The 25,648-nt window shown below is 38.7% G+C and overlaps 1 protein-coding gene across 7 annotated transcripts in view; it reads right to left on the bottom strand.

Moving 5' to 3' along the window:
• Positions 1-25,648, bottom strand: part of LOC105483267 (ubiquitin protein ligase E3 component n-recognin 3) — a 264,963-nt gene that overhangs the window by 215,875 nt on the left and 23,440 nt on the right. For all 7 annotated transcript variants that reach the window (XM_011744044.3, XM_011744038.3, XM_011744040.3 and 4 more), the window contains exon 2: positions 2,213-2,352. In XM_011744044.3, the coding sequence (XP_011742346.2) occupies positions 2,213-2,352 (140 nt within the window). The remainder of the gene's footprint in view (positions 1-2,212; positions 2,353-25,648) is intronic.

Genomic DNA, 25,648 nt, shown 5'->3' with positions numbered 1-25,648 from the left:
AATTGAAAGAAATTGGGAAACCACAAGATCTCTGAGCTTTCATTACCTTGGATTGGTTATTGCAAGTCTTTTCTTTAATTTCTTTAATTTTAAACAGTAATTTCTACACACAAAAAGCTGAATTTTGGCTGGGCACGGTGGCTCACGCCTGTAATCCCAGCACTTTGGGAGGCCAAGGTGGTGGATCACCTTGTGAGATCAGCTTGGCAACACGGTAAAACTCCACCTCTATTAAAAATACAAAAACTCAGCCAGGCGTGGTGGCAGGCGCCTGTAATCCCAGCTATTTGGGAGGCTGAGGCAGGAGAATCACTTGAACCCGGGAGGTGGAGGTTGCGGTGAGCTGACATCACACCACTGCACTCCAGCCTGGGCAATAAGAGTGAAACTCCGTCTCAAAAAAAAAAAAAAAAAAAAAGGCAGAATTTTTTTTGCACAGACAGAAATTAATGCTGAGCAGAAGTAGTAATATAAGGAAGAAACTTCCATGAACCTACATTCATGCAGGTCATCTTTAGATAAAAAATGCTTCCATTTTTCCCTTCATATTTTCAGATAACAGATAATTAAAAAGCTATGGACCTATGTTGCCTATGTTTTACAACTGTTATGTCAACAAAAATATAACACACTTTCGTGTGAAGTACTCTTGGATTAAACTAATGATAAGCTTTAAGGTTCTTATAACAAATAATTTCTATTTCTAAAATAGGACACCTGTAATACAAAACATAAATTCCCAAAAAAGTCTGCTAACTAGTATATAAGAAATAATGCAGAAGGCTATTTCAATAACCCAGCTAGTAACTGGTTCCTTCATTCCGAAGAGACAGTAATTTGGAATCAAATCAAAATAATATTTTTCTCTATATATTCTTTTTTCTTTTCTTTTTTTTTCTGGGGGGCGGGGTGGGGCACAGGGTCTCACTCAGTCACCCAGACTGGAGTGCAGCGATGTAATCATAGCTCACTGCAGTCTTGAACTCCTGAGCTCAAGGGATCCTCCTGCCTCAGTCTCCCAAGTAGCTAGGACTACAGGCACGTGCCACCACCACACCTAGCTAACTTTTAAAAATGTTTGCAAAGACAGGGTCTCTATGTTGCCTAGCTGGTCTTGAACTCCTGGCTTCAAGCAATCCTCCTGCCTCAGCTCCCCAAAGTGCTGGGATTACAGGTATGAACCACCATGCCCAGCTTATTTTTCTGTATTTTAAGATATATTCTCTGTTAAGTAGAAGTACTTAACAAAGGATTGTATGTTTTTGTTTATAATGTACAAATAAGGAAGTATAATGGTTTGCTCACAATAAAGATAACAAGACAGTTTTAGAAATGAGGATATTATATAACATACCCCTACACTTTAAGGATGGAGATAGAAGATGAAAATGTGTGCCACAGTTTCAAAATGAATATAAAGTTATTTATAGTACTAAATAATTTTAAAACTCTAAAAATAATGCAAAATGTAATCTCTTATAGAAAAGAAATGCAGGTTATCATTAGAAAGGTAAAAAAAATCGTAAAAAGTTAATAAATTTGATTCATACTACTAATGAATATCTATAATTCACAATGTCAGACTGAGAACTTTTAATAGATACCTAAATCCAAATATTTACCTAACTGAAGTATGTTAATCAAGACTGTGATTAAATCTTAAAAAGTTAGAAGAACACCTGTAATTTATTTTCTCTTTTAAATATTAACATGATGATTACACACCCATATATTCTACCAGTAATCTGGAAGTCAGCAATTTGACCCTATCATAAGTTATTATATAATATACATGGAGAAAAAATATATACAGACCTCTAAAAAAAAGGTGATAAAACATTTTATCTTCTAAAATCTAAGTTAAATTCAAACATTTCCAGGAATTCTCAATTCTGATTTATCATATTATTGTAAATAAAGCCACATTAACCCCACAAAATGGTTACTTCCTCATCTGCAAAAGCTCAAATAAGTTTGATCAAAAACATTTATGACCCCAGAAGCAGAAAGCACGAAACTAGGTCAACTACAACGTATCTATAAGGTTATCTAATTTATCTTTAGTGTGTTTCTATTCAGTCCGTATAGTCATCTCTTTTTAAATGTTAAGCAAAAAAATGATATCTGAAAAAATTCACCTCATAATTAATGCTAAAACTTCGTAAATTTATAATTTAAAAAGAGTACTAATAAGAAGTAGATTAAAACATACCTGGTTCATTATAGCCTTCTCTTAAGTACTGAATAAGACAAAATATAAATCTTGGAAGAACAAATTCAGACATCATCAGTAAGTCTTTAGGGACACAGGGAATATTTGAACTTGATTTAATTTGATGCCTTTTGCAAAACCTGTAATACGAAAAAGAAAAAAATTAACAGTAATGTCTAATCAGTTAAAAATATATTATTTCTATTTACAATATTCATAAATAGAATACAGGCCAGTAAATCCTTCTTTATGATTTTTAAGGTACCAGGTTAAAAGAATGTAATTTTAATCAGTGTTTATATAAAAATGGCACTCAGGTATATTTTTCCCAAGAAAAGACCATACTATTAATAGTTAAATTCCAACTAGAATACAAAAAGAAACTCTCATTACAGAGCACATTTTTTAACTGAAATTTATTCCTTTCAAGTACCACTTTATGACCTCCACTCTTTTAAACCATTAAGTACAAGATGATCACTTCCAAAGCATTTACATTTTTCCTATTTCTAACTTATTGCATTAATGAATAGGTAAGTGATACAAAAACTTGAAGTTTATTTTAAAAGTTTTTATGTTTAAGTGTATACATTCCTTCTAATCTTGTTTATATTCATTCTATTTTTCTTTTTCTTTTTCTTTTTGAGGAGTCTTAGTCTGTTGCCCAGGCTGGAGTGCAATGGCACAATCTAGGCTCACTGCAACCTCTGCTTCCCAGGTTCAAGCAATTCTCCCACCTCAGTCCCCCAAGTAGCTGGGACCACAGGTGTGCACCACCTCACCAGCTAAGTTTTTTTATTTTTAGTAGAGACGAGGTTTCACCATGTTGGTTGGCCAGGCTGGTCTTGAACTCCTGACCTCAGGTGATCCGCCCACCTCAGCTCCACAAAGCACTGGGATTACAGGCCACTGCGCCTGGCCTATATTCATTTTCAAGTGTGATTGGTATGCTCGAGCAAAAATGAAGTAAACTATTCTTTTTTTTTTTTTTTTCCCTTAAAGACAGGGTCTCGCTTTGCCACCCACATGCATCCTGGAAGTCCTGAGCTCAAGCAATCCTCCCACCTCAACCTCAGGCATGCACCACTATGCCTGGCTAATTTTTTTTATTTTTACTTTTTGTAGAGACAGGGTCTTGCTACATTGCCAAGGCTGAAGTACAACTCTTGGCCTCTAGCAATCCTCCAGCCTTGACTTCCCAAAGTACTGGGATTGTGAGCCACTGTGCTCCACCCTGAAGAAAACTATTCTATAGTCAATATCCAAATAATCACAAATAAGTTATTCTGTGACCAAACATATAGTTACCACACTAAACATGTAAAATGCCTAGAAATAAGTAGAAAGGAAGAGAAGCTATTTAAGCTGTAAAATATAAAAGATCTGAATGAACAGAGAAAAATCGTATTCCTAAACAGAAAAATTGATTTTTTTTTTTTTAAAAGACAGTTTTGGCCAGGCACGGTGGCTCACGCCTGTAATCTCAGCACTCTGGGAGGCAGAAGCTGGTGCATCACCTGAGGTCAGGAGTTTGAGACCAGCCTGGTCAACAGGGTGAAACGCTGTCTCTACTAAAAATACAAAAATTAGCCAGGCATAGTGGCATGTGCCTGTAGTCCCAGCTACTCGGGAGGCTGAGGCAGGAGAATCGTTGAACCCAGGAGGCAGAGGTTGCAGTGAGCCAAGACCATGTGACTGCACTCCAGCCTGGGTGACTGAGTGATGCTCTGTCTCAAAATGATGATGATGATAATAATAATAATAATAATAAAAGACAGTTTCCCCCAGACTTAATGCCATTAGATTTACATCCCAATGGAATTAATCACAAACTAATTCTAAAGTTCAAATGGAAGAGCATATTTGTGAAAAATACTATTAAAGCCTTAAAAAAAAAAAAAGGTTAATGATAATGAACTAGACCTTAAAGCACAGTACAAAATTATTTTAATTAAAATTCTGTGGTAATGTGCCAACATCAATGGACCACAATGGGCCAGGCATGGTGGCTCATGTCTGTAATCCCAGCATGCTGGGAGGCCAAGGCAGAAGGATCACATGAGGCCAGGAGTTCAAAACCAGCCTAGGTGACATACCAAGACCCAGTCTACCAAAAAAACTTAAATAATTTAAAATGAACAACAATGAAGTCCAGAAAAAGAATATACAAATTTGTGATGAATGTGACATCTCAAATCAATATGGTGGGAAGAAGACTTAATAAACTACATTAGGACAAAATTTACTGTTATTTAAATGCAGGAAGCAAATTTGATTCCTATCTTATACTATATACAAAATATATTCCATATACATTAAAAATCAAATGTAAGCAATGGAGCTTGGAAGATAATTAACTATTTTCCTACATTATCTCAGAATATAGAAAGCCTAAGTTAAGACTTAAAACCAAAAGCCACAAAAGAAAGAAAAGAAACTGACTATGCAAATCAAAAGTTTCTACACAGAAGACAGTAACAAACTGGAAAAAATATTTATAATATATAAATGAGATAAAAGATTAATATCTATGACTACAAACACTCAAAAATGGATAAGAAAAATAAAACAATTCAATAGAAAAATCAAGCAAGGTCATGAACAATTCACAAAACAAGTACCAAAGAGCTAATAAACAAATGGAAAGATGTTCCAGTTTTCTCTAATAAAGCAATGAATTTTATTAAAACAAAAAATGAATAACTGGAGAAACCATTTTGTGGTATCTAGTGAAATAACTGACTTATGCAATGGAGCCATTAGAGAAAAGCTTGAGGGGAAATTTTCATTACAGTTACTTACAGTTCATTACAGTTCTTTGGTTCATTATAGTTAATTTTATTAGGTGTGGTAACAATACTGTGGTTAAATAAGAAAAAGATCTGACTATCACATCCTTATCAATCTGCTGGGCGAGGTGGCTCACACCCGTAATCCCAACACTTTAGGAGGCTGAGGCAAGTGGACTGCTTGAGGTCAGGAGTTCGAGACCAGCCTGGCCAACATGGTGAAGCCCTGTCTCTGCTAAAAAATCCAAAAAATTAGCTGGGCATGGTGGCACACGCCTGTAGTCCTAGCTACTCAGGAGGCTGAGGCAGGAGAATCACTTGAACCTGGGAGGCAGAGGTTGCAGTGAGCCAAGATCGTGCCACTGCACTCAAGCCTGGGTGACAGAGCAAGACTCCATCTCAAAAAAAAAAAAAAAAAAAAAAATCAATCTTAGTATCATCAGAGGTTTAAAAACAAAACAAAACAAAACAAAAAAGCAGAGACACTGTGATGTGAGTAAAGCACACAACACCATTTATGAAATGTTATCAAACAAATTGAACTTGAATGACACCATGCCTCCAGAACTAACATTCATTTACAAGAAGTATGGGAGATAAAGGAATATGTTAAATGACACCACAAAAAAGCAAATAGACAAATGGAGAATGTGAGACATTATACAGTACAACTGACCCAGTTTCTGTAACCTGTCAGTGACAGAGGGGAATAAAGGGGTATGAGGGCTACTCTAGGTTAAAAAGAGGCTTGAGACACCCAATAAGCACATGCAATATGTAAACCAATTCTAACAAACCGACTCTGAAAGGAATTTTTGGAAGGCATTTTTTAGTCTTTCACAAAGGAAATTCCTTTCTGGGGGAATCTTATTATAAACTGGGTACTAGTTCATTACAGTTGATTTTATTAGTGTGATAATGCAATTGTGGTTATACAAGAAAATGTTCATGTTTATTTGATGATACAGGAATTATTTTATGTGGGTGTGACAATAACAGCACTGTGATTATCACTAAAAAGTGAATTCCTGGCTGGGTGCAGTGGCTCATGCCTGTAATCCCAGTACTTTGGGAGGCCAAGGCAGGCAGATCACTTGATGTCAGGAGTTCAAGACCAGCCTGGCCAATACAGCAAAGCCCTGTTTCTACTAAAAACACAAAACTTAGACAGGCGTGGTGGTGTGCACAAGAATCACTTGAATCCAGGAGGTGGAGACTGCAGTGAGCTGAGATCATGCGCCACTTCACTCCAGCCTGGATAACAGAATAAGACTGTGTCTTAAATAAAAATAAAAAATAAAAAAAAAGTAAATTCCCTGTCTTTTAGACAGAGATAGGGACTTACAGATGAAATGCTCTAATATATGGGACCTTCAAAATAATCTGGTGAGATAAAGGGAAGTAGATGGGAGTATACCAAGAGCAGCTCTGAATTGCTACTTGTTGAAACTGAGAGATACATGAGGTTTCATTATGTTATGTTCATGAAACAGAATATGGATCGATATCGAAGTCAATGAAGTACTCTCTTCTGATGTTTAAGGAATTCATTTAAAAGATTGTAATTTAAATTTGTCTTTCAGTCAAAAATGACAACAAGGGATTTTTCCCCTAATAAAAAGATCCTACTAGTTAGGCTCATTGTGCTGACTGCTTTTATATATGTTTTAAATTTTCTATACTAAAAAACTAAAAATCTTAAAAAGAAAAAAAAATTCCCTGCTCTTTAAAGATGAATGCTGAAGGATGTCTGTGTAAAATAACATGATTTGGGGGACTTGTTTTAAAATACTTCCGAGAAAGGGAAAAAAGAGCAGTTGAAGCGAATGTGGCTAAAATCTTTAAAAATGTTGAGTCTGCATGATTAGCACAGGAAGGTTCAACGCCCTGTTTTTGCATATGTTTGGAAATTTTCATAATGTAAAAAGTTTTTCATCTTGCAGATCAGGAAGGATTCACTTTACTAATTCATTGAAAGCATGTTCAGAAATTTTTGTTGTACACATGAAGTGTAAACAGGTCGAGTTTTTGCTGGCACTTGACCATATCTATTAAAATTTTAAATGTTCATAACACAAGCTTAGCATTTCTATTTCTATGAATTTATTATACAGAAATACTCTGAAATATACTTACAAAGATGTTCATTATACCTCCATTTAGAATATAAAAAAGTTTAAAATGCATGCATTTAATCATAGAAGAAAAGTAAAACAAACTATGGCAGATCCATAACATACTTTGATTTTAACAAAAATGAGGTGGAATAATAAGTGCTAAAGTATAATTATATCTAAGATAAATGAAGTGAGAAATGAATTATATAGAAGTATATACATTTAATCTCTTCTATAAATACAATTTTAGAGAAGGGGAAAGAAACATTAATATATAAAAGAAGAAAAATATTTTCAGAAATATATACCAAACTTTGTAGAAATTAACTGAGAGTGTGATATGTTATACTTTCACTTACAATGTTAATTCTACCTATAATGTTTGAATTTTATATAACAAACATACGTACAACCTTGTAATCAAAAGGAAAAATTTAAGCCAAAAACAAAAAATAAGTTATGCCATATATTTGGTTTTAGTTCCACAATTTAAAACATCATTGGTATTCTTTTTTGCTTCAAGGACCCTTTTGAGAATCTAATGAAAGTTACAACTCTTAAGAAAATACATACATAAATGCAAAATAAAAGTTAGCATGTTCACACTCTGCTGAAGTCTATCTACCCTTAAGGTAGGGCTTTTAATTGTTAGGTCAGCAGATGACAGAGCAGAGAGACGGATTTTCCTCGGTCCTCAAGGCAGACACACAGGCAGAGCCTGAGCAGCCTCCTCAGTTGCCTCTGTGTCCCATCCAAATACTATTTTCCATATCTGCCATATTATGATAAAGGGTAGGAAGCATCACACCTTAAGGTTCAAACCTTGATTTAAAAGAAAAAACGAATTTAAGAACTTCTTCCAGTCCAGGCACATTTGCTCACACCTGTAATCCCAGCACTTTGGGAGGCCGAGGTGGGCGACTGACTTGAGATCAGGAGTTCAAGACCAGCCTGGCCAACATGGTGAAACCCCGTCTGCACTAAAATTACAAAAATTAGCCAGACATGGTGGCATACACCTGTAATCCCAGCTATTCAGGAAGCTGAGGTAGAGAATCACTTGAACTCAGGAGGCGGAGGTCGCAGTAAGCTGAGATCTCGCCACCGCACTCCAGCCTGGATGACAGAGCAAGACTTCATCTCAAAAGAAAAAACAACAACAACGACGAAAAACTTCTTCCAGCTGGGACACACAATATCTAAATAAAATCAAGTACACTTTTTTAAAGCTATATTTCCATAAAAGCTTTTTTTTTTTTTTTTTTTTTTTTGACACAGTCTCAACTCTGTTGCCCAGGTTGGAGAAATCAAGTACCCTTTTTAAAAGCTATATTCACATAAAAGCTTTTTTTTCTTTTTTCTTTTCTTTGAGACACAGTCTCACTCTGTTGCCCACGCTGGAGTGCAGTGGCACAATACCGGCTCACTGCAACCCCCACCTCCCAGGTTCAAGCAATTCTCCTGCATCAGCCTCCCAAGGAGCTGAGACTACAGGTGCCCGCCATCACACCCATCTAATTTTTTGTATTTTTAGTAGAGATGGGGTTTCGCCATGTTGGCCAGGCTGGTCTCAAACTCCTGACCTCACGTGATCCACCTGCCTTGGCCTCCCAAAGTGTTGGGATTACAGGCGTGAGCCACCGTGTCCTGCCTTTGTAAAAGCTTTTAAAGATAAAGGAGAACCTGGCCTGTGTGACAGATTAAAGAGCTAGCTGTGATCTAAGACAACTTAATTAAGAAGCCTGCAAGCATAAATGTGAAGGACAGAAAATGGATGAAACGAAAGCCAGGAGAGAAGAATAGGAAAACATAATTGGGCACAAAACTGAAGGACGTACTAAAAGAATTGACAGCTGGAAAGCAGAAAGAGAAAGGATTAGAAAGCACAGAAAGCTCTCCTTAGACACTTTGTGCAGGAAAGAAACCAATTCCAAAGAGCAACTGAGTAAAGAAAAATCTGAACACAGTACCAAGTAGCTAAGCCAAAGGAACAGTAAGAATGGTCTAAGTAATTTCGAGACTGAGGTTACAGAAGTGTATTAGAAGACTGGAGATTAAAAACTTAATGGTCAAAAAAGTTAAAAAAAAAAATCATACTCTGGCAACTAGTTTGAGTACGGCAGAACTGTCCAATGTGGATGTAACATACTGTAAGGCTGACGAACAATACTGGTTTTTGTAATTCAGGCTGAGCATGGTGTGGGGGACTGACCATTTAACATAGCAGATGCTCAATAAAGACTTGATAATACTCAGTTTGAGGCAGGAAGATTGCCTGAGCCCAGGAATTCATGACCAGCTTGGGCAATATAGCATGACCCTGTCTCTTTAAAAAATCTTTTTTAAAATTACTATTAACATTTCATCAAGTCCTAGAAAAAGATTTGCTGGAACAAAGAATTAATTAACAGAACAAAAAAGAAATTTTTTTTTTTTTTGAGACAAAATCTCACTCTGTTGCCCAGGCTGGAGTGCCATGGCATGATCTCGGCTCACCGCAACCTCAGCCTCCCGGGTTCAAGCGATTCTCCTGCCACAGTGTCTGGAGTAGCTAGAATTACAGGCGTGTGCCATGATGCCTAGCTAATGTTTTTTTTTTGTTTTCTTGGGTTTTTTTGAGACAGAGTCTCGCACTGTCGCCCAGGCTGGAGTGCAGTGGCGCAATCTTGTTTCACTGCAAGCTCCGGCTCCTGGGTTCATGCCATTCTCCTGCCTCAGCCTCCCAAGTAGCTGGAACTACAGGCACCCACCACCACACCCAGCTAATTTTTTTGTACTTTTTTTAGTAGAGACGGCGTTTCACTGTGTTAGCCAGGATGGTCTCGATGTCCTGACCTCATGATCCACCTGCCTCGGCCTCCCAAAGTGCTGGGATTACAGGCGTGAGCCACCGTGCCAGCCTTTTTTTTGTATTTTTAGTACAGACAGGGTTTCGCCATGTTGGCCAGGCTGGTCTCGAACTCCTGACCTCAAGTGATCTGCCTGCCTTGGCCTCCCAAAGTGCTGGGATTACAGGCGTGAGCCACTGCACCTAGCCAACAAAATTATTTTAAGGGCATCCAATTAAATAATAATCTGGGACCCATTTAATAATCCCAGTTGTTCAAATTTTTTTTGAAGAGCTACTACATGCCTGGAACCTAGGCCCTGGGAATATAGAGGCCTTGTCCTCATGGAGCTAACTTTCTGAGGGAGGAGGAAAGAGAGAAACAAGAAAATAAATATGGAAATATCTGATAGTAATAAATTCTACAAAATTATTTCTAGCCTGGGCAACACTGCAAAACCCCATCCCTACAAAAAATACAAACATTAGCCAGATGTGGTGGTGTGCACCTGTAATCCCAGCTACTCAGGAGGCTGACGTAGGAGGATCACTTGAACCTGGGTGCAGGAGGTTGCAGTAGAGATTGTCCCATTGTACTCCATTCTGGGTGACAGGGTAAGATCCTGTCTCAAAAAAAAAAGAAAAGAAAAAGTATTTGACAGCACCATATATAAAAAGTATCCATGAGACTCCTTTAGATTGGGTTTGTCAGGGAAGGTCTTTCTGAAGAGGTGATATTTAGGCTACAGGCCAAAATGACATGAAGGAGGTAGGCTGGACATGCAAAGCTCTGGGAGAGTTAAGGGAGAAAGTTTGCTATTTTTACTTTGTGTGTTTAGATTGTACCAATTCAACCATCAAGAAATTTACTTCATTTAGAACACCTAAATTGATCCTAAAATTCATGTCACTTCATCAGCAATGACTAAGCCTACAGGTAGAACCAATAAGTCAAGTAAGCTAACCAAAAGACACCAGTAAAATCAGTCAAAAGACCTGACAAATGAAACTGCATATAAACATGTATTAACAATCTCTCCCCAAATGAACAAGAGAGGGGCTTTCTAGACAACTGGTATAGCTCCAAATTAAAAATGAGGCAGGAAGTAATACATTCACATTAGCAGTTCAGAGGTCACAGATAACTTTCTACAAGGAACCCAACAGATTTGCAAGATTAAGAAGGTTAAATAGTCCTTAGTGGGGAAGGATGTTACAGCAATAATAGAATGATCAAATAGAACTACAAAAATGGTAGACAAAATGACTTCTCTATATTTTGTTTGACATCATCTTTTTAAAATTTTTCACTGAAGCACACAGATAAAAAATTGCCTAAAAGGTAAGTATGCAACTCAACAAAATATCACTAAATGAACATACTCACGTAAACGCCAACGCCAATTCAAGATCAAGAAACACAACATTACCCCCCAGAAACTCTCCTTATGATTCTTCTGAAATCAAATTTAAATGACTAAAAGCAAAATTCCTGGACTGTGGGAGAAGTAGAGGAGAGAGGAAACAAAAGGGGGGGGGGTTCTGGTGCTCTCTTTGCAAGTTACTGATATTCGGTGGGGAGAAAGAGGGCAAGGAGAGGTCAACTCAAATAATGAAACCAAATTTTTCAAGAATTTGAAAAGTATGTGAGATAATAAGCTCCCCTACAGATGTTCTTTGGCAAGAACATGCTATTCTCAACTCACTACACACATTACACATTATTTTGCAACAAATTACACACATACACATTATTCTGCATATAATTTTGGATTATTCCAAAATAATGGAGATTCCTGGAGAGTCATACCACCCCCCCCAATGTTAAACGCCCTGATGATATAATCTGTGCCCTTCATCTGGCAGGTGGGGAAATCTCAGAAACATTAAATGACATACCTAACTAAACTTTAACAAAATTATCAAAAGATATTTAGGATACAGGCCAAAATGACATAAAAGGCATACCATAAACATATATGATATCTACCTAAACGAATCTATATATTTAATATGATCCTGTGAAAATAACAGTAAGGAATAAACAAGCTGATTCTAAAGTTTATACGGAAGAATAAACAAGAATCGCTAAGAAAATTTAAAAAAAACAAGAGTAATAAAAGTCAAGTAGCTTTATCAAAGATGAAAATTTATTTTAAAGTTAAAATCATCAGAAGTATTGATTCCAGCCTTTAGGAAGCTAACATTCTATAGGACAGAAATAGACAATGACGATGAATACAATTAAGTAAACTACAAAGCAGAGAAAGGGAGATCAGAAATTCAGTTCCAAATTCACCTATACATATTCCTGGGCCATTTTCCTAGATATACATTTCTACATCTCTCATAGGAAGGACTAAAGTACAGCTCCATCCTATGTCTAAAACTGCTAGATAAATGGTAAGAACTAAAAGAAAAAACTTTAAATTCCATCTACATGGGTTTAAATAGTATTTAGTGGACCCTAAAGTACCAGAAAAGCAAAAAAAAAATTTATGAAAACTAAAAATTTTAAATTACAGCATGCACATAAGATCAGAAAACTTGAAAGTAAAAATAGAGATGTTGTAAACCTATTAAACTATTAAGACAGTAAATATACATTGAAACCTTGAAGCAGAAACAAAACAGCATGGTAATGGTACATGAAAAATAATATGGGTCCAGAAATAGAACCAAATACATGTGGAATTTATAATAAAGGCAAAATTCAAATCTATGCAGAAAACAGGGCTTAATCAGAGAAATGATACTGAGATATTTGGGTAAACCAGTCAAGCTGGGGTAGGCGGGAGGATCTTCCTCACATCTTAAACCTCGATAATAAATTCTTAACATATCAAAAAGGTAAATGTAAAATGTGAAATCGTTAGAGTGCTAGACCCAACTTGGTGTGGGAAGAGTTACTTAGTAATTGTGTAGAAGAGACAGTTTAAGTATGACAAAATCTAAAAGTCACTAGATTTTGCTTATTAATTAAACATAAAAGATTAATAAACATAAAATTAATAAACATAAAAATTGACAAGAAAAAATTTCTGTATAAAAATAAATGCCCATGGGCTTCTGTTTTTCTTTCTTTTTTTTTTTTTTTTTGAGACAGAGTCTTGCTCTGTCATCCAGGCTGGAGTGCAGTGGCACGATCTCAGCTCACTGCAACCTCCGCCTCTCGGGTTCCAACGATTCTCCTGCCTCAGGCTCCCGAGTAGCTGGGATTACAGGTGCCTGCCACTACGCCCAGCTAATTTTTGTATTTTTAGTAGAGACAGGGTTTCACCAAGTCAGTCAGGCTGGTCTCGAACTCCTGACCTCGTGATCTGCCTGCCTTGGCCTCCCAAAGTGCTGGGCTTACGGGCATAAGTCACCACACCCGGCCGGCATTTGTTTTTGAAAAGACGAGTAGGAAAAAAGGTTTGCAACTCATAACTGGTCAAAGAGTTTGTGATGGTTAATATTGAATATCAACTTGATTGGATACAAAGTATTGTTCCCAGGTGTATCTGTGAGGGTGTTACCCAAGGAGATTAACATTTGAGTCAGTGGACTGGGAGAGGCAGACCCACCCTCAATCTGGGTGGACAACATCTAATAAGCTGCCAGAGCAGCTAGAAAAAAGCAGGCAGGAGAAGATGGAAGACCAGACTTGCTGAATCTTCCAGACTTCATCTTTCTCCTGTGGTGGATGCTTCCCGCCCTTGAACATCAGACACCAAGTTCTTCAGCTTTTGGACTCTTCGACTTACACTGGTGGTTTGCCAAGGGCTCTCAGGCCTGTGGCCACAGACTGAGGACTTTACAACAAACCGTTGGAAAGTCCCTACTTTCGAGGTTCTGGGACTCGGACTGATCCACCACTGGCTTCCTTGCTCCTCAACTCGCAGATGGCCTATCGTGGGACTTTACCTTGTGATCGTGTGAGTCAATTCTCCTTAATAAACTCCATCTCATATATTCATATATCCTATTAGTTCTGTCCCTCTAGAGAACCCTGACTAATACAGGGCTATTTTTCCTAAGACAATCCAAGAGAAAATGAGAAAAAGAAATACCAATCGTTCTTAAACATATGAAAAGATGCTCAAGTCAGTAAATAAACACATTAAAACTATACTGAGGAATAAAAACAAACAAAAAAACTCACACTGAGAAAAAACTTGTCAAGATGGAGTAGCAAGGAGCAAATTTACTCCCTCATCTTAAACAATTAGAAAATTGGGGAGGATGCTGGGGGGGCATGGGCAGGTAATGTATGGAACAATGGTTTTCAAACATTAGACAATAGGCAGTGCAAGACTATGACCCTTAAGAGAAAAGAAAGAAAAAGGTGAGCCCCAGACCTACACCTACTGCTCAGAGGCACTTTCCAAACTGCAACAAAAGGGAGGTGGAACCCAAAGAGAGCCCTGTGGCCTCAGTGAGTTGAGAAAACAGAGATAGAACTCAGGGATGTTACGGTAGCTAGAATTTGAAGGACTGAAAGGGAGCTCTGGAGACATGCAAACAGACCCCCTAAGTCTTTGGCTGAGTGGAATTTTGGCTCTCGTAAGTGGAAACACCCAAGGCGAGGGTAAAAACAATCACAAAGGAATGGGCAAAAGAATTACCAAGAATGACACAGAGCTGGGAACAGTTCATGTTCCCAACAGCGAGAATGGCGAAACCTCAAAATATATGGGAATCACGTAGAATCTTCTGAAGGGCACTGTACTACCAGTGCAGATAAATTCACTCAAGACTAAAGGTTGCTTTGAACCCACACTAATATAGCTTAAAGATAAGCCCTGAGTCCAAGTAACTTATCTGCACTGCAGAACAAAATCCAAACCTAAGGAATACAACTTAATCCACAATCAACAACATAAAGTGCAGAAATTCTGGCGCACAATCAATGTTTTCTAGGCATGCAAAAACAAACAAAAAACAAAAACAGAAAAATATCACCCATAACCAGCAGAAAAATTAACAGACATAGACCCAAAAGTGATGGAGATAATGAGACTAACAAACCTATTTTCCATATGTTCAAGAAGAGAAAGGACAGAAACGAAAGCATAATGATGGAAATAGAAGATATAAAATAGAACTGTATCAAACTTGTAGATTAAAAAATAAGGCCAGGCGCAGTGGCTCACGCCTGTAATCCCAGCACTTTGGGAGGCCAAGGCGGGCAGATCACAAGGTCGGGAGATCGAGAACATCTTGGTCAATGTGGTGAAACCCCGTCTCTACTAAAAAAATACAAAAATTAGTCGGGTGTGGTAGCGTGCCCCTGTAGTTCCAGCTACTCGGGAGCCTGAGGCAGAAAATCGCTTGAACCCAGGAGGCAGAGGTTGCAGTGAGCCAAGATCGCACCACTGCACTCCAGCCTGGGCAATAAGAGTGAAACTCCGTCCCAAAAATAAATAAATAAATAAAATATCGGCAGTGAAGAATACACCAGATAATTAACAGTAGAATGACACTAGAAAAAACAGATCAATGAATTTAATGACAGAGCAATAAAAATTATCGAAAATAAAACACAGAGACTAGAAAAGTAAACAGAACCTCAGTGAACTGTGGGATAATAACAAGGTGGTATTGCATTATACTGGAATACCAAAAGAGAAGGAGGGGAGACAAAACAAATATCTAAAGAATTAGTGGCTGAAATTTTTCCAAATTCATTAAAAATCTAAAATTGCATATCCAAAATACTCAAACCTCAAACAGAATAAATATTTTTTTAAGAGCCATGCTGAGGGCCGGGCGTGGTGTGTCACGCCTGTAATCCCAGCAGTTTGGGAAGCCAAGTCAGGTGGATCACAAGGTCAGGAGATCAAGACCATCCTGGCTGGCATGGTGAAACACCATCTCTACTAAAAACACAAAACATTAACCAGGCATGGTGGTGGTGGGGGCCTGTGGTCCCCACTATTCAGGAAGCTGAGGCAGGGGAATGGTGTGAACCCGGGAGGAGGAGTTTGCAGTGAAGCCGAGATTGCCTCACTGCACTCCAACCTGGACGACTGGGTGAGACTCCATCTCAAAAAAAAAAAAAAAGCCATACTGAGGCACATGATAACTAAATAGCTGAAAACCAGTGATTAGGAGAAAATCATCAAAGTAACCAGAAGAAACTGACTGATTCATTATATACAAAGGAACAGATACAAATAACAGCAGACTTTTTGTAAAAAATTATGCAAGCCAGAACAAAACGGAGAGAGATTTAAAGTACTAAATGAAGCCAGGCACAGTGCCTCACAACTGTAATTTCAGCAATTTGCGAGGCCAAGGTGAGTGGCGCTTGACTTCAGGAGCTCAAGACCAGCCTGGCCAACATAGTGAAACCCCGTCTCTACTAAAAACACAAAAATTAGCTGGGCGTGGTAGAGGGTGCCTGTAATCCTAGCTACTCAGGAGGTTGAGGCAGGAGAAATCACTTGAAGCTGGGAGGCAAAAGTTGCAGTGAGCCGAGATCACACCATTGCATTCCAGCCTGGGTAACAGAGACTCCGTCCCAAAAATAAATAAATTTATTTCAAATAAAGTACTAAATGAAAAAGTTATATGCAAAGAAACAACATTGAAAATCTAGAATTCTTAACACACAGAGAAAATACCCTTCAAAACTGAGGAAAAATAAACTCTTCAAGCTGGCATGGTGACTGACACATACCTACAGTCCCAGCTACTTGGGAGGCCAAGACAGCCTAGAAAACAGCAACACCCAGTCTCTTAAAAAATAAAAATAAAAAGGCTTTTCAAACAAAAGCTGGGACAATTCATTGCCATCATACCTGGTGATAAGAAATATTAAAGGAAGTTTTTCAAGCAGCCTTATGAAAAGCCCACATGGTTAGAAAATGACCCTCTTGTCAACAGCCATGTGAGTAACCCATCTTAGAAGTCCATCTTCCAGTCCCAACCAAGCCTTTGGAAGAGGCAGGCGAATCATCTGAAGGGTCAGCAGTTTGAGACCAGCCTGGCCAATGTGGCGAAGCCCTGTCTCTACTAAAAATACAAAAATTAGCTGGGCATGGTGACACGTGCCTGTAAGTCCCAGCTACTCGGGAAGATGAGGCACAAGAATCACCTGAACCCAGGAGGCAGAGGTTACAGTGAGCCTAGATCGCGCCACTGCACTCTAGCCTGTACGACAGAACAAGACTCCGTCTAAAAAAAAAAAAAACTCACAATAAAATTATACTGGAAATCATTAACAAGATAGCTTTAAAAATTCCCCAAATTTAGAAATTAAATAAATAACATACCTCTAAATAACACACAGGTCAAAAAAGGAATAAAATTAGACTGAAACACCTTTTTTTCTACCTATCATATTTGCAAAGATCAAAAGTTTGATGACATACTTTGCTGGCCAGGTTGTAAAGTAATGGATACTCTCATACTGACGGAAGGAGTACAAACTAGCATATTATATATGAGAACAATTTGGCAAAAATTTATGAAAAGTATAAATTTACATCCATTTGACCCAATAATTAAATGGTGATTTAGAGCAGGATCTCTTAATTTTTCATCCTTTTCACCATACCCATGAAGACATTTTCTCAAACCAAAGTCCAAGAAAGAATCTGCATATTATTTCCAGATGAGTCAACCTGGAGGAAGACGTAGTCTAGCCAAAGTAACAAAAATTCTGTAATTCCCTTAATTTTCAATGGTTTCAAGAAACAATTAAAATATCAAAATCAGCACTGATTCAAAAAATCCAGGCTGCATGGTCCTAAAACATTAAATGACAATGTTTTAATGAAATGACAATGTCATTCATTAAATGACAATGTTTTAATGAAAACGAGAAATCATCTTGGTTTAAGAATCTATTATATATAGTATTTTAATACCAGCATTAAGGATGAACCTTTTTAACCTCTTCCTAATCTCAACACGTAATCCCTTAAATACTCTCTATTGCTTTATTTAGTCTTAAAAAAACAACCACCAGGAAACTTCTTTACCCTGAGATTTTATAACTATATTAGCTTGAATTAATTTCAGATTAGAAATAAGGTAATACAAAATACTTATCAATACTTTATGTTGTATTTCATAAGGTGGATAGTGGTACCTGAATGTCCATTGTACTGAAATTCTTTAAACTGTACATATACATTTTATAAACTCTCTCCTGTGTATGTAAGTTTATAACATAAAAAAAACTTAAGATTTATCAATATAGAAACAAGTTAAAACTCCCACTCAATATTATTCTAAATAAATCCTAGTAAGGCATCACTTCCCACTTTCTCAATGACAAAAAAAGGGTTAACTCTAACTACCAGTGTTAAAGTTCCAGTTTACAAAAACCTAAACCTCTTTCTTTTAGAGTACCTAATTACAGGATGGGAAATTGAGTCCGTGATGAGAAATACAATTTCCAAAACCATGGTAATGCATTAACAGTTTCAGAGACAAAGAAGAATATCTACCTTACAGGTTTTCTTCCTATTGTCATTAAAAAACTATTTGCCAATATATATTTCTGACTAGAATTCTTTTTTTTTTTTTTTTTTTTTTTTGAGGCGGAGTCTCACTCTGTCGCCCAGGCTGGAGTGCAGTGGCACGATCTCGGCTCACTGCAAGCTCCGCCTCCTGGGTTCATGCCATTCTCCTGCCTCAGCCTCCCGAGTAGCTGGGACTACAGGTGCCCGCCACCGTGCCCAGCTAATTTTTTGTATTTTTTTTAGTAGAGACGGGGTTTCACCATGTTAGCCAAGATGGTCTCGATCTCCTGACCTCGTGATCCGCCCGCCTCGGCCTCCCAAAGTGCAGGGATTACAGGCGTGAGCCACCGCGCCTGGCCTAGAATTCTTTATATTATTAAGTATAATACATAGATAACATTCATAAACTTTTTTTTAATACTTTAAGTTCTGGGATACATGCGCAGAACGTGTAAGTTTTTTACATAGGTATACATGTGCCATGGTGGTTTGCTGCAGTCACCAATCCATCATCTAGGTTTTAAGCCCTGCATGCATTACGTATTTGTCCTAATGCTCTAGCTCCCCTTGCCCCCCACCCCGACAGGCCCCAGTGTGTGATGTTCCCCTCCCTGTGTCCATGTGTTCTCACTGTTCAACTCCCATTTATGAGTGAGAACATGCGGTGTTTGGTTTGCCCAAAGAAGTTCCAAGACTAGAATTTTTAAACAGCTTTCTCTTCTTCTCTCCCTCATTCACTTCCACACACATATGCACATATAAACAACAAACACAAATGCATGCAGATTTAAAAAACAAACAAACAAACAAAAAACTAAGTCCCTTTATAAAGAAAAAAAAGGGCCAGGCAGGATGGTTCACACCTATAATCCCAGCACTTTGGGAGGCTGAGGTGGATGGATCACCTGAGGTCAGAAGATCGAGACTGGCCTGGCCAACATGGTAAAACTCCATCTCTACTAAAAATACAAAAATTGCCAGGTGTGGTAACGTGTGCTTGTAGTCCCAGTGACTCGGGAGGCTGAGGCAGGAGAATCGCTTGAACCTGGGAGGCGGAGGCTGCAGTGAGCCAAGATTGTGCCACAGCACTCTAGCCTGAGCAACAGAGTGAGACTCTGCCTCAAAAAAAAAATAAAAAAGAAGAAGAAGAGGAAGAAGAAAAAGAGGAAGAGCAAAAAGGAGGAGGAGGAAAATAAAGAAAAAGTATTTACATTACAAGAAAGAACCTATACATCTTTGTAATTGCCTGACAAAAAGACCCTGCTCATAGCTTATCATAACCTGGTAAAAGATAAACCAGTCATTACTAGACAAAACTGAAAGTTCTAAATAATTGTCTGCCTCCTGCCCAGCTCTTCTCCATGAACCCTATTCACCTGTTCCCATCCTGGGTTCCGTATTGCAGCTAAGGACAGCACCATTTACTCAAGCATTCATAAGTAACTATTCCCTCTCACCTTTCAAACTGGAATTCAAATAGTTACATGTTAGTTATATTTAGGCTATCATATGGTGTGTAAAGCCAAAACACAGCTATTTAAAAATTTACATTCATTCATTGTTTTGGTTCGAATGAGATCTCAAGTTAATTATTTAATTTAGTCATTATTCATACACACGTTTGCTAATTTTATTTGGTTGAGGAAAAAAAACATAAATTTCTATATCCATAAAAACCTATGGCTCTCTTAGAGGACTCCTTTTGGTTTTTTTTTTTAAGATGAAGTCTCACTCTGACACAGGCTGGAGTGAAGTAGTGCAATCTCAGTTCACTGCAACCTCCAACCCCTGGGTTCAAGTGATTCTCCTGCCTCTCAGCCTCCTGAATAGCTGGGATTACAGGCACCTGCCACCACGCCCAGCTAATTTTTTTTTTCCCGTATTTTTAGTAGAGACGGGGTTTCACCATGTTGGTCGACCTGGTCTCAAACCCCTGATCTCAAGTTATCTGCCCGCCTTGGCCTCCCAAAGTGCTGGGATTACAGGCGTGAGCCACCACGCCCGGCCTCAATTTGTTCCTAAAGAGCCAGACAGTATTTTCTACTTTGAGGGCCATGCAGTCTGGTGTAATTACTCAATTCTGTTTTTGTAGAGTGAAAGCCACCATAGGCAATAAGTAAATAAATTAGTGTGGTACATTCCAATAACATTTTATTTACCAAAACAAGTTGCCAACCCTTGGGGAATAGTTTGCCAACCTCACGTTCCAAAAGGATCCAAAAGGATGTAGAGCCACAGAAAAGAAAACACAAAAGCCTACCTAATCTCAGTTATCAAATTAATCCATTATTCCATTCATCTATTAATCAAATGAGGTCAGTGCTCTTAAATTGTGAAGAAAGTGTATAAAACAGAAATCTGAGTCACTGTTCCAAAGGTCTTAAGGTATATCTCAACTATAAAATGAAGAATTGGTAGTAAATGACCTCCAAATTATGCTCTAGCATTAAAATTCTATGTGCCCTTCTACAAATAGGCAGTCTAAATGCCCAGAGAGATTAAACTACATTGTCTTCTGATCATAAACAATTACCAGAAAAAAATAACCATGGAGGACAAAGTTGCAGGCATATGAAAACATCTCAAAAGATGTCTTCACGTAAATGGTTCAGCAGTAAGCAAAAGAGGGGTTCACATTTCAAACCAATATTTATTCAGTGCACACTCCAATTCAGAAGACCTGGGCCCCAGCTCTGTCACTTAACTTTTTTTTTTTTTTTTTTGAGACGGAGCCTCTCTCTGTCACCAGGCTGGAGTGCAGTGGTGCGATCTCAGCTCACTGCAACCTCAGCTGCCCTGGTTCAAGTGATTCTCCTGCCTCAGCCTCCTGAGTCACTGGAACTACATGTGTGTGTAGTTAATTTTTGTATTTTTAGCTAATTTTTGTATTTTTAGTAGAGACGGGGCTTCACCATGTTGGCCAGGATGGTCTTGATCTCTTGACCGTGATCCGCTCGCCTCAGCCTCCCAAAATTCTGGGATTATAGGCATGAGCTACCACGCCCAGCCAACTTCCTACTCATTGAGTAAGATTCTCTATTATTTTAACTTCTCCAAAAAGTGAAGACAAGAATATCTACCCCAAACACTGTTGGGTAGAAAAGGGGTTTGTAAAAAGTAACACAAAATAGAAAATTAGCATCTGGGTGCAAAGGCTCATGCCTGTAATCCCAATGCTTTGGGAGGCTGAGGAAGGCGCATCACTTGACTGAGCTCAGAAGTTTGAGACCAACCTGGGCAACATGGTAAAACCCTGTGTAAACAAAAAATACAAAAATTAGCCGGACACGGTGGGACACACCTGTGGTCCTAGCTACTCAGGAGGCTGAGCTGGGATAATCACTTGAGCTTAGGAGGTCAAGGCTGCAGTGAGCCAAGATTATGCCACTGCACTGTAGCCTGTGCAACAGAACAAGACCCTGTCTCAAAAAAAAAAAAAAAAAAGGAAAAGAAAATGAGCAAGGTGGCAAATGTTAATAAAACCATATCAATAATTAAAACAAGTGTGAATAGTGTTAAGCATACCTACTGAAAGACAAGGATTGTCAAAATGGATTTTTTAAAGCAAAATCCAAATTTAAGTTAAAAGTAGAATAGAAATGTAACCAAGTACCCACATTTTTCTAAGAAAAAGAAAGTATTTTTTATGTTTTTCTCTTCTTTTCTCCATGTTTCCCTGTTATCCATTTCCTACTTAGCCCTTTAAAATTCAATTATAACTTTTTACTTCCCCTTCACCTAACACTCCTTACAGGGCAAGTTCATCTAACTATGTGCTTAAAAGATCCAGAGCAGGACAGACGCGGTGGCCCATGCCTGTAATCCCACCACTTTGGGAGGAGATGGGAGGATCCCTTGAATCAAGGAGTTGAAGACCAGCCTGGGCAATAAAGTAAGACTTCGTCTCTACAGAAACATTTTAAAATTGGCCAAGCATTGTGGCATGTGCCTCTAGTCCCAGCTACTTGGGAGGCTGAAGTGGGAGGACTGCTTGAGCCCAGGAGGGAGAGGTTGCAATAAGCCAATACCATGGTGCTGCACTCCAGCCTGGGTAAAAGAGCAAGACCCTGTCTCAAAAAAAAAAAAAAAAGGGCCGGGCGCAGTGGTTCACACCGGTAATCCCAGCACTTTGGGAGGCTGAGGCGGGTGGATCACGAGGTCAGGAGATTGAGACCATCCTGGCTAACACAGTGAAACCCCATCTCTACTAAAAACAAAAAATTAGCCAGACGTGGTGGCAGGCGCCTGTAGTCCCAACTATTCGGGAGGCTGAGGCAGGAGAATAACGTGAACCAGGAAGGCAGAACTTGCAATGAGCCCTGATCGCACCACTGCACTCCAGCCTGAGTGACAGAGCAAGACTCCGTCTCCAAAAAAAAAAAAAAGCTTTAGAACAGAACTCTCACCCACCAGGAGACTGCCTCAAGAGAAAACAGTTGACTTACAACCCAAAGGGTGTCCACTATGAAACTCTCTCCTCCTGGAAGGCTGCCTCAAGAGACAACAGTCCAGCTACAACCCAAAGTATGCCCACTACAAAACTCTCTCCTACTTGGAGGGTTTTCAGCCACTTTTACAACTTAATCCTGTCCACAAAGATGTCAGCACTCATCAGCTCCTTCTCCCACTAGATAATGCACCAAGCTAGCATGCAGATCCCCATCTGCTTCCTTCCTCTCCTGCATGCCACTTACATTAGGCCCCCTTTTAAAAGTGCTCACTTTCTGCTCCAAAAGCAAAGCAGCATCCTTAAAGCAGGAAGCTTTCTTCCCCTAAGCTACCCTTGGAATAAAAAGTTAATTTATACCAGACCTTGTTCTTGTTAACTGGATTCTGCAAGCAGCAAACAACTGAATCTGCATTTTGATTAGAGAGAGGGATATACCATCCAAATTCTATCTGACTTAACAACATCTGACCAACTGTATTTAAAAAAAAAAAACAAGCTAAAAGTTCCTAATTTAAAAATCAGGCCAGGCACTGTGGCTCATGCCTGTAATTCCAACACTTTGGGAGGTCAAGGTGGGCGGATCACTTGAGGTCAGGAGTTCAAGACCAGCCTGGCAAAAATGGTGAAACCCCATCTCTTTTAAAAATAGAAAAACTAGCCAGGTGTGTGTGGAGGAAAAGTTAAATATTAAATTTGAAACTCAATTCAACGTGGACACAAACAATGGTCACCAAGTCCCAGAAGAGGTTGTGTGAGCCCCTTGAGGTGTTCATCCAGCACCATTTCGGAGAAATCTCTATTTCAATCTATTCCCATACATTAGTTATTGAAAATCGATGGACAATCACAAAAACAAGTTGACCTTGTTGTGTTCCTTAAGCCCAGTAATGCAGGGCACTCGTGACTGGGCCTCATGCCAAACAACTCATTACAAAAAAAGCTAGGGTCCCAGACTGCTCGGAAGCTTCATGAGAGACCTGTCCTCATCTGTGAATGGACAAGTGGCTGACTCTGGAGCCCAGGCTGTTGCTTGCAAGTCTGGTGAGTGTCCATATTCTGCAGCCCAGGCTGTTGGTGAGTGTCCGATTCTGGAGCCCAGGCCGACTCTGGAGCCCAGGGTGTTGCTTGCCAGTCTGGTGGTGAATCCTCCATAGTCTGGTGAGTGTAAATATATATGTATCTTTTCCCTTATCCCCTCCCCGTTGCAATTTGCTTATTATATCCATTTGCTTATATTATTTATCATATCTGCATTGCCATTTACATGGGATAAAGGTTGTTTACCCTTAAAGGGATTGTGTGTGTGTGTGTCTTTTCTTCTTCCCTTGCACATTTCCCACACAGAACAGTGTGGTAGTGGGCACCTGTAATCCCAGCTACTCGGGAGGCTGAGGCAGGAAAATCGCTTGAACCCAGGAGGCAGAGGGTGAGCTGAGATCATGCCACTGCACTCCAGCCTGGGCAACAGAATGAGAGTCTTTGTCTCAAAAAAAAAAAAAAAAATTTAAAAACTTGACATTACATGTTTTCAAGAAGATCTACTCATATATGTAACAGGTGTGGGGTCCTTCCCCAAAAGGAGATAGTCCTCTCCCAAAAATAGAGCAGAAAGCAATAGACTTTCTGGGAGCACATACATGAAAGAAAGTTCACTTTGGTAACTGCCCTAAGTGAACTTAAATATAAAAAAGTAAATATAACTGTAATGTAGAAGTTAATATTGCACTGTAAATACGTGCATAATTTAAAAAGTTTAAAATCTTATTTAAGTAATTTGTTCTCTGCAAGAGCAGACAGGCAATACCACTTTTTCTTCTATCTGTTATAATCAAAGCACTAGTTAACCCTAAAGGAAAAAAAAGAACTATAATACTTTTATACTTACTTCAAAAATACTCTTTATTAACATAAGTAAATTAAATACAATCTGTATCTAAAACAAAAATAACGGGTCATTGTGTTAACCCCTTCATCTAAAGCAAACAAAAAACCAGATAAAATAAATGAACCAATGGTTTTCAAGATATTGGACATCAGGCAATGAAGGACAATAATCTGTGATAAATGGGAAGCAAGTGACATGGCAACAGGTGTCACAGCTTACTTCCTTGACACCTTCCAGGCCGCAGTAAAGGAAGGAGAATCAAAATGGGCCCAAACTCTGTGAAGTTGAGAAGACAGAAATAAGCATCTAGGAAAATCAATGCTGCTTATAGTTTACAGGACAGAGTACTAAAAAGTAAAGAATTTCACACAGAAATAATCCCAGAAATCTACACAGAGTGCTCCTGAGTATTCGACTATTTGCCAGAGTACTAATTAGCACATAAATGTGTGGAAACTACCAAAGGCCAGGGATAAAAACATTTGACAGGATGGGAAAACAGTACATGCTCACATATAAAGTTGAGAATGATGTCTGTTCGCATCAGCCAAACTGATGGAAAACTTGTAATTCAGGAGGCATTAGATAGATGACACAGGAGTATCTTTCCTCAGTGGTGGAGAATAATGAGCACCAGACTAAGCACTTCTTCAGACTCAACAGATCATAAAAGCAAGACCTAAAAGGATCAAACTGTTTCCACAAAAATTGTACACCAAAGCAAAGTTTAAAAAATATTCATGGGCCGGGCACGATGGCTCATGCCTGTAATCCTAGCACTTTGGTAGGCCGAGATGGGCAGATCACAAGGCCAGGAGATCGAGATCATCCTGGCTAACATGATGAAACCCCGTCTCTACTAAAACATACAAAAAACTAGCTGGGCGAGGTGGTGGGCGCCTGTAGTCCCAG

This window comes from Macaca nemestrina, chromosome 11 (assembly GCF_043159975.1).
Source record: "Macaca nemestrina isolate mMacNem1 chromosome 11, mMacNem.hap1, whole genome shotgun sequence".
Taxonomy (NCBI): domain Eukaryota; kingdom Metazoa; phylum Chordata; class Mammalia; order Primates; family Cercopithecidae; genus Macaca; species Macaca nemestrina.
Note: the sequence above shows the minus strand (reverse complement) of the source record. Positions and strands in the feature narration are given on the sequence as shown.